At 42.2% G+C, this 9,510-nt stretch overlaps 1 protein-coding gene across 1 annotated transcript in view; it reads left to right on the forward strand.

The window, feature by feature from the left end:
• pwp2h (PWP2 small subunit processome component) overlaps positions 1–8,846 on the forward strand; it is a 34,328-nt gene extending 25,482 nt beyond the window's left edge. Inside the window, exons 18-21 of the mRNA XM_080758038.1 lie at positions 1,085–1,303; positions 1,994–2,144; positions 6,349–6,423; positions 8,506–8,846. Coding sequence (XP_080614164.1) covers positions 1,085–1,303; positions 1,994–2,144; positions 6,349–6,423; positions 8,506–8,680 — 620 coding nt within the window. The 3' untranslated portion in view covers positions 8,681–8,846. The remainder of the gene's footprint in view (positions 1–1,084; positions 1,304–1,993; positions 2,145–6,348; positions 6,424–8,505) is intronic.
• Positions 8,847–9,510: the final 664 nt, after the last annotated feature.

The following is a 9,510-nucleotide window of genomic DNA, read 5'->3' on the forward strand; positions in this document are numbered from 1 at the left end:
AATTGTGTCGACCTCGTGTAATTACCGTAATGCAGATGTTTTAACAGTTGTTTAACTCGAGAGCGTGAAGAGACCCTTGCGGGTCTGTTTGGTTTCATTTTACTCTCAAGTTAAAAGGCGTTGTGAGCTTGTAGATCGGCTTTGTAAAAACACTCATTACGACGGCATCAAGACAATTTACAATTTACAATTTAGGCATTTATCAGACGCTCTTAATCCAGAGCGACTTACATTAAGCAAGAACAAAAAAGCATGGGAATACATCACATAAAAACATTTATCATGAAACATGCGTAAGCTAAGAACGTAACAGTGGAATATCTATAATGAAACTATACATGTAAACTATACATCTATACTACTATGCTATACATAGGCCCACCAAAACACATTTTAGTCGACTAAATCACCTGTAGATTTAGCCGAGTAAAATCTCATGACATTTAGTCGACTAAAACTAGACTAACACTAAGACATTTTCAGGTGACTAAAATGTGACTAAAACTAAATGACGTTTCAGTCCAAAGACTATTGACTAAACTAAAATAGAAATTTTGCTGCCAAAAACAACACTGCACCACACCTAAACAACAAATAACAGCCAGAACCAGCAACTGCATTTATTTAATCACATATGAAAAATGTGGTTTACAATATGTCGGAGAAACGGGTAAAACAATAGCTACAAGGCTGGGACAACACAGATACAATATTAACAATGCAAAAAAAGACAACCACAAGATTTGTGCAACATTTCATGGCGCACGGCATTGAAGCTCTAAAATACGCTGGACTTAAACACAATCCTAACTGGACAGTTTTAGGACAAAGACGTTTTAATGAAAAACAGTGGATTCAGAATCTCAACACGGATTTTCCTGGAGGCTTAATAAACATGCCTAAAATCTGATCTTAAACACTACAAAACTTAAACTCAGGATTAAACTGGAGTAAATCTAAAAGTGATTGGATCAGACTTCCTTCGGATACATGGCGAATGCATTTATTCCACTGAAGTCTTTCTGTGCCCCCCCCTCCCCCTTCCTCCCTCCCCCTTCCTCCCCCCCCCCCCCCCCCCCGGCAGGCCGCAGCTGGGCGGCCACGACCACCGAGGGCCTGCTGGTCTACTCCCTGGACGGCACGCTGACCTTCGACCCCTACGACCTGGACCTGGACGTGACCCCGGCCAGCGTGCGCCTCCAGCTGCGCCGCCAGGAGTGGGCGTCGGCCATCGTGCTGGCGTTCCGCCTCAACGAGGCCGCGCTCGTCCAGGAGGCGCTGGAGGCGGTGCCTCACCAGCAGAGTGAGTGTGACACCTGCAGGCGCCGTTATGGACACACACACACACACACGTCGCACACGCACACGCACACACACACACACACGTTAATCGATATTATGAAATTCTTCAATTAACCCATTCTGACCTGAGATCAGATTCATACGAGGTTTCCACTGGACACACACTGGTCTGATTAACCCATTCTGACCTGAGATCAGATTCATACGAGGTTTCCACTGGACACACACTGGTCTGATTATAACCCCTTCTGACCTGAGATCAGATTCTAAAAATGTCAGTCGTTCTTTGATTTTTCAAAAATAGCAGACCTACAAGCTCGTAGCGCGCCACTCGGTGGCGCGCTACGAGCTTGTAGATCTGCTATTTTTCAATAGCTAAAGCATAACATGATGCTGACACCCAAAATGGGTTCCCGTTCAGAATGGGTTAATCGCCATTTTGAAATTCTTCAATTAAACTGAACCATTTACAATGTAGGCATTTATCAGACGCTCTTGATCCAGAGCGACTTACATTAAGCAAAAACAAAAAGCATGGCATACATCACATAATATAAAAAGTAGTTATCATGAATCATGTATAAACTAAGAACGTAACAGTGGAGTATCTATGTCAACTATACATATACTCTGTGTGTGTGTGTGTGTGTGTGTGTGTGTGTGTGTGTGTGTGTGTGTGTGTGTGTGTTAGTCTCCGTGGTGGGCGGTTCCCTCCCTGACGTCTACGTTGAGAAGCTGCTGGCGTTCGTGGCGGGCTCCCTGGAGCGGTCCGGTCACCTGCAGTTCTACCTGCGCTGGGCCCAGAGCCTGCTGCTGCAACACGGGCAGAAACTCAAGAACAGGTGAGTCAGTTCTACCTGCGCTGGGCCCAGAGCCTGCTGCTGCAACACGGGCAGAAACTCAAGAACAGGTGAGTCACAGTTCTACCTGCGCTGGGCCCAGAGCCTGCTGCTGCTGAAAGGGCAGAAACTCAAGAACAGGTGAGTCACAGTTCTACCTGCGCTGGGCCCAGAGCCTGCTGCTGCTGAAAGGGCAGAAACTCAAGAACAGGTGAGGAAGGAACAACTACTCACATAGAGCACCGAAGTCTGACGTCAATATTGGTAGAGGGCGCAAATCCACGGGTTCACGTACTTTTTATTTGCATTAGACCGCCTCATATAAGAACTGTGTTTGAAAAATAAACATGTCACCCCGGCCGCTTCACTCATATGGATATGAAGAATCAACTGACTGAGAGAAAACGCTAATGTTACTGCTGCTGAATTAGTTAGATTTTCGCTATAGAAGCAGACTGTATCATATATGAGTGACTGACTGTTGCAAATGATACAGAGACACCTCCCTGACAATATAACGATACAGAGACACCTCCCTGACAATATAACGACACAGAGACACCTCCCTGACAATATAACAATACAGAGACACCTCCCTGACAATATAACGACACAGAGACACCTCCCTGACAATATAACGATACAGAGACACCTCCCTGACAATATAACGATACAGAGACACCTCCCTGACAATATAACGATACAGAGACACCTCCCTGACAATATAACGATACAGAGACACCTCCCTGACAATATAACGACACAGAGACACCTCCCTGACAATATAACGACACAGAGACACCTCCCTGACAATATAACGATACAGAGACACCTCCCTGACAATATAACGATACAGAGACACCTCCCTGACAATATAACGATACAGAGACACCTCCCTGACAATATAACGATACAGAGACACCTCCCTGACAATATAACGATACAGAGACACCTCCCTGACAATATAACGATACAGAGACACCTCCCTGACAATATAACGATACAGAGACACCTCCCTGACAATATAACGATACAGAGACACCTCCCTGACAATATAACGATACAGAGACACCTCCCTGACAATATAACGATACAGAGAGACACCTCCCTGACAATAACGCAGAGACAGCTTGTTTATTTTTGGACCACAACGCTTATAGTAGACGATATTAAGGTCACCCCATGTTATTCTCCATAGTCAGAGACATTACTTCTGTGAACCAGGGGAATCGAAGGGATGAGCGAGTTACGTCAGGTGCTCTATTGTTGAGGGCCTGCCCTATGCAGGGTTGTTTTTGGCAGCAAATTATTTAGATTTTAGTTTTTTGTCATAGTCTCTCGAATAGTTTTCATTTAGTTTTAGTCACATTTTAGTCAACTGGAATATTTTAGTGTTTAGTGTCTAGTTTTAGTCGACTAAATATCATACGATTTTAGTCGACTAAATCTACAAAATGTATTTTGGCGGGCCGTCGTAATGACTACTAGCTGTTTTCAGCATTCAAACCAAGTGTAAAATGTCTTATACTGGATCTCTTGTCCACTATAGTCCCTTCCTAACATTATAGTCTAGTTTTTATTTGTTGACGAAATCGTCAGTATATTTAGTTTATATCTTAGTTTTAGTCGACGAAAACAACACTGGGCCTATGCCATAGTGATGATTTGATTGAGCTGAGCAAAGTACCATATAGAGTAGAGCGTCGCAGTCCCGCCCCCTGTCATGATGACGCCAGGCCCAGGAAATGATTCCCAATGCATTTTTCTTAAAAGGTATTTATTTAAAGACGGTTACGCCGCGGACAAAGCCAACTCGAGTCGTGACAACTCATGACAACAAACACAATATTTTGGATCAAACAAATAATTACAAAGACGAAAAACAACAAATAAGTGTTTTTTCCCCTCCTTCAAATCTTTTGTTTGGCCCAAAAATGTCTGTTTGTTGTCATGATTTGTCACGACAAGAGTTGGCTTTGTCCGCGGCGTAACCGTCTTTAAATAAATACTTTTTGAAATGTCTATGACAGTGGTAACCAACCTTTTCAAGCCCAAGAGCCCATTTTATTCCCAATTGTAAGCCAAGATCTACCACTAAAACGTGTTAGAAAAAACACTTGTTTTTTTGCTATTTCTGACAGGCTCAATGCATGTGCACACATCCACACAAAGACTAAAGCTTAAATTAGAATAAATACTTATAGTAAGTTTGTTATATTATCAATGTCAAATAATATTAAGACAAATTAGAAATAATTAGTATTAGAAATATTTTGTTTCTCATTTCAATGAATATTCACATGACAAATGACATAGGCATAACATGACCATATATATTTGCACAGATATGGTGACATACTCTCAGGGTCAGCCCACCTTTAATGAGACTGCTGTGTTATCTGCAAGCGTTTTGAAATCTGGTTCATATTTAGTGATTGCCAGTCTGAGGGTGTCATTAAGATGTGAGTCAGTCATACGAGTTCTAAACTTGGATTTTATTATTTTCATTTGTGAAAAGGCCATTTCACATAAGTACGTGGAACCAAAGTAGGCATGCAGCTTCAGTGCACACAACACAATCAGGGGATACTTCTCTGCTCACAAGAGACCAAAATTCCTTCTCTTTAGCTCTGACCTGCAGGTGACAGTCACTTACTAATCCAATAATCTCCATTTAAATATCTGAAGTTAATGCAAACACATCCTGCATTTTATCGGACAGCAGTTCAATGACAGTAGGCTCAGTAAATAGGATTTGATACAAAAGCAGCTACTTGACTCATGCGTTGTACTTCAACAAGTTTTCATATTTCATATTTATCATATTTTTTGCTCTATGTGTGCGTGTGTACAGAATTCAAACTGTAGCATTGATTATTGTCACGGACAGAAGTCATTCTTTATTTCTTTCCCTTTGCATATGCCCTGGAGTGCACTCGCCTATTAGTTTGCATTGCAGACTGGTATATTCAGTATATTTGTCTCATTTTTATATTTTTGTTAGGGGAGAACGCAACTATGCATTCCTTTAAGCAACACAACTTCTGCAGCTGCATCCATACGTTTAGAATTTGCATCAATGATCAAATCCCAATAATAAAAAATATTATAACAACGAACAACGAAAACTGAAGGAGCAGCGGCGCTATCGGCTAGTAGTCCCAACTCGAAGTGTCTGCAGCCTGTCACGAGCCCCGTGAGCACGTTGTTCCGTATTTTAATGTCGGGTCGGAGAATAAATACAGTATGAATGACGGCGGGATTTATTTGACAACTCTGTCCTGCTTTCTTCACGAGAAGAGAAGAGCGCTCACAGCTGCTAATATGGTAGCAGCCTTGTGGCTGTCAGTTCTCTTTACGGCATGACGTAATGGGAACCTGGGTCTGGGAAGCTCAGAGCTGCAGCCATTGGCTCATGATACGAGCACACGACCAATGGGACAGATCATTCAGTGTTGCTAAGATACCACCCCCCCACCACACACACACACACACACACCCTTGGACGATGGGGTCTATTCTCAAACTCAGAGCCACAGCGCTCTGCTCAAAATTAATTTGCATGTGACGAGCGGCACTGACATTATTCCAATGGGTCTGACACTTCGCGATCGACTCGAAAGGTTCCCGCGAGCTACTGGTAGCTCGCGAACCCCAGGTTGGTTACCCCTGGTCTATGAGGAAAATGAACGGAGAATCATTTCCTGGGCCCTGGTAGGGGGTAGAGCGTTGCAGTCCCTCCCCCTTTCAGAACAACGAGTGGCCCAGGAAATAAATCCCAATGCATTTTTCCCATAGGCATTTCTTAAAGTATTTATATAAAGACGGTTACGCCGCGGACAAAGCCAACTCGGATCGTGACAAATCATGACACAATGTTTTGGGGCCGATCAAATAACTTATAAGAAGAAAAACAAAACAAATAGTGTTGTCTCCTGCCTTTATTTTCTTCTTTCTAATGATTTGATCGGCCCAAAACATTGTGTTCATTGTCATGATTTGTCACGATCCGAGTTGGCTTTGTCCGTGGCGTAACCGTCTTTAAATAAATACTTTAAGTCAAGAAATGCCTATGAGGAAAAATGAACGGCGATTTATTTTCCGGGTCTCTCGAGGGGGCGGGACTGCGACTCTCTATTGAGGATAAAAGTGAGGGCAGAATGGTGAAAATGCAAAAAAAAAAAAAAGTCTTGTTGTCATTCTCCAGATGTGGAGCGTTGCTGCCCACCATCCAGTCCCTACAGAAGAGTCTCCAGAGGCATTTTGAAAGTCTGTCGAAGCTGTAAGTCTCCGTTTTATTTTCAATGCATTTGTCATTTTATTTGCACATTTAAAAACATTTGTTTCAACAGCATATCAGCGACAGTCACTTCCACAATGAGTGCAACTGCTATTTGTAACAAGGTTGCATTTATTGTTCTTCGTGAGTATATAATATAATATATATAATATAATATAGACTAGAGGGTATGCGCATGCATAAAGTGAGAGGCAAATCAAGTTGAGTTGAGTTTAAAGTTGTTTAATGCAATAAATGGTGCATATATTATTATATTATAATTTGTTTCCACTCAGCAGGCATTAGGCATTCCCTTCATAACTCCCGGGTATGATGATGTCACGCGCATACCCTCTATTATAATAATAATAATAATAATAATAATAATAAAACTTTATTTGTATAGCACCTTTCATGACATGAAATGCAGCTCAAAGTGCTTTACAGAAAAATGGAGAATAAAAGAAAAGAAAAGCAAGGCATAAACATTAAAAAGAACAAGAGCAGTAATGCAATACAGTGAGGACATGAATAACAAAAATAAATAAAAGATCAATTAAAAGCAAGGGTGTAGAAGTGGGTCTTGAGCTGTGCTTTAAAAATGTCTACAGAGGCTGCCTGTCGAAGGTACAGTGGGAGTTTGTTAAACTACAGAGGCTGCCTGTCGAAGGTACAGTGGGAGTTTGTTAAACTACAGAGGCTGCCTGTCGAAGGTACAGTGGGAGTTTGTTCCATGCCGTCGGCCCGTAGAAGCAAAAAAGCTGCTTCCCCATATTTTTTAGTTGCCATTTTTTTAGGCAAAGCGAGCAGGCCAGCAGTGGAAGACCTTAGGGGGGCGGTTTGGGACATATTTAGGCAGGCAGTCATGTAGGTATGAAGGTGCGAGACCATTGAGAGCTTTATACACAAGTAAAATAATTTTAAAATCAATCAGAAAAACAACCGGAAGCCTTCAAGCCAGTGCAGTGAAGCAAACTCAGTGAAAGCAAACTCCACTAGCCCAAACATTTACGTTTACTTGCCACAGGCAGTCAGGGCAGGGGCGTTTCCAGGAATTGCAGGCAGGCAAGATGTGTCAAACACGGGTCCGAACACAGGTCCAAACACGGGTCCGAACACAGGTCCAAACACGGGTCACTGCTGTGGTCATTTTGAAGCATGTTGTGTTTTTCTTTTGGGATTCCACAGAAGCCTGCATGTCTTCCTTGAAAGCATCGTGCACCAAAATGAGCCAGATCTACAAGCTCACAACACGTGCGACATGTTGTGACTTGTGAGCTTTATCTGAAGATTAGGTTATTAAATAAATGAAATGTCCTAAAAGCAAAGGTTAATCCATTTTGGTGTTTAGAGCATTTATTTTATACTATTGAAAAATCATCAAAATATGGCGCAAATCTTTGGATATTCTTTCAGAGCGAATGCTTTTAACTCAAATCTTTGCTTCTGGGGGGTCCCTGGATCAACATATTTTCAGATGGGGGTCCACGGGCCAAATACAAATCATTCTGGGGGTGATCATCCTTGACATGAAAAAGGTTGAGCACCGCTAACATAGAAACATAAGGTTTTTCAGCAAACTGTTAGGATTTGGAAGCATTTTTGTTAGAATCAGCCTCATGGTATACACATACCTGAAACATAGGTTCAGAACAATAACACCTAGACACCATCAACAAACCTTCAGTCTTGAGATTGTATTGGGAAAATGACATTTCAGTCATGTACAGTAAGATACTCTTTCACCTTCTTCTCGCAGGAAAAAAAACCTATTTGTGTGAATTCCAGCAGACTGGAACAACAGCCAGATAAGGCCATGTGTTAATGGAGTGTCTTGTTGTTTCTCACCATGTGTGTTTTTATTTTGGGAAACTCTCGACTTGTCTAAGAGAGGGTGGGAACGTGTAATCGAGATGTCACGATGACGATACTTTGGTGTCGTGTCATTCTCCAGGAGCGCTCTTGTAATAAATGTGTGATCGTGTTCTCAACACTTTTAAACCATTCCTTGATCTGGACTTCGACTTCATTGTGAGTTTAAGATTTCCAGTAACACTTTTTTTTTTTTTTCTTTATTCCATGCAGATGTGACTGGAACGTCTACACCATGCGCTACGCCGTGGCGTTGTCCAAACAACGGGGGCTGAAGAGGAGAACGGAGGAGGAGGAGGAGGAGGAGGAAGAGGAGGATGACGATGGATTCGTGGAGGATTCGTCGGACCAGATGAGCGAAGTCGATGAGATGTCGATGGTCTTGTAGGCCTGGCCGTGACCGGACAACGTCCACTCTCATTCCATCGAGACCACACGGATTATCACCTTGAGGATTGCGTTGTCATTAATGCTGGACTGTCGGACGCGTTTCTTTGTATTCCAGTGAAAGATTGTGATTTTCTTTTTTTAAATAAACTCTTTGTATTGCTAAAGTCTTTGAATTGCTGATTTAATATTTAATATTTACACTGCATCTGTATTCTTAGTTTTTGTTCTTTTTCTTCTGATGGATATGGCGTTGTTCTATTGACTCTCTCTGTCCCAGTGGGTTTTCGACCAGTGGTCCGGGGACCACCAGTGGTCCTTGAGGGGGTTCCAGGTGGTCCCCAGCTAAATGATGGAGAGTTACTTTTAACCAAATGGTTATTAGTTCTTTCACTTTTGAGAGTGTAAAATGAAACCCAGTCCATTTGGTTTAATTTTACGCTCAAGTTAAATACAAACACATGCCTTACAAACACATGCCGTGCGGGCGTCTAAGCACCGCCCGGCTCATATGACTGTGAATGTGTGGCTCCAGGCAGCCCCGTAAATACATCAAGCGCTATTCTCCCGTCACATATAGCTACTTGCGGAGCAAAACAAGGAAGTGTTGTGGCTCTGGCTTGCTCGCTCTGGTGGCGCAAAGCGTAGATACTTTTGTGAATGTAATAGTTTTATTAGGTTAATATTGCTATAATGTTTGGAACCGTTTTAGAAAAGCAATAAGCCTCTCGTGGCTTATTGCTTAAGTATAAACCGAATGTTGTAGGTTAAAAAATGAGTCAATATAAAAACTGAAACAACAAATTGCACTCTTCATTAGGAGTGAAATAT

The sequence above is a fragment of the Protomyctophum bolini genome (genome assembly GCF_963924005.1).
Source record: "Protomyctophum bolini genome assembly, chromosome: 24".
NCBI classification, from domain to species: Eukaryota; Metazoa; Chordata; class Actinopteri; order Myctophiformes; family Myctophidae; genus Protomyctophum; species Protomyctophum bolini.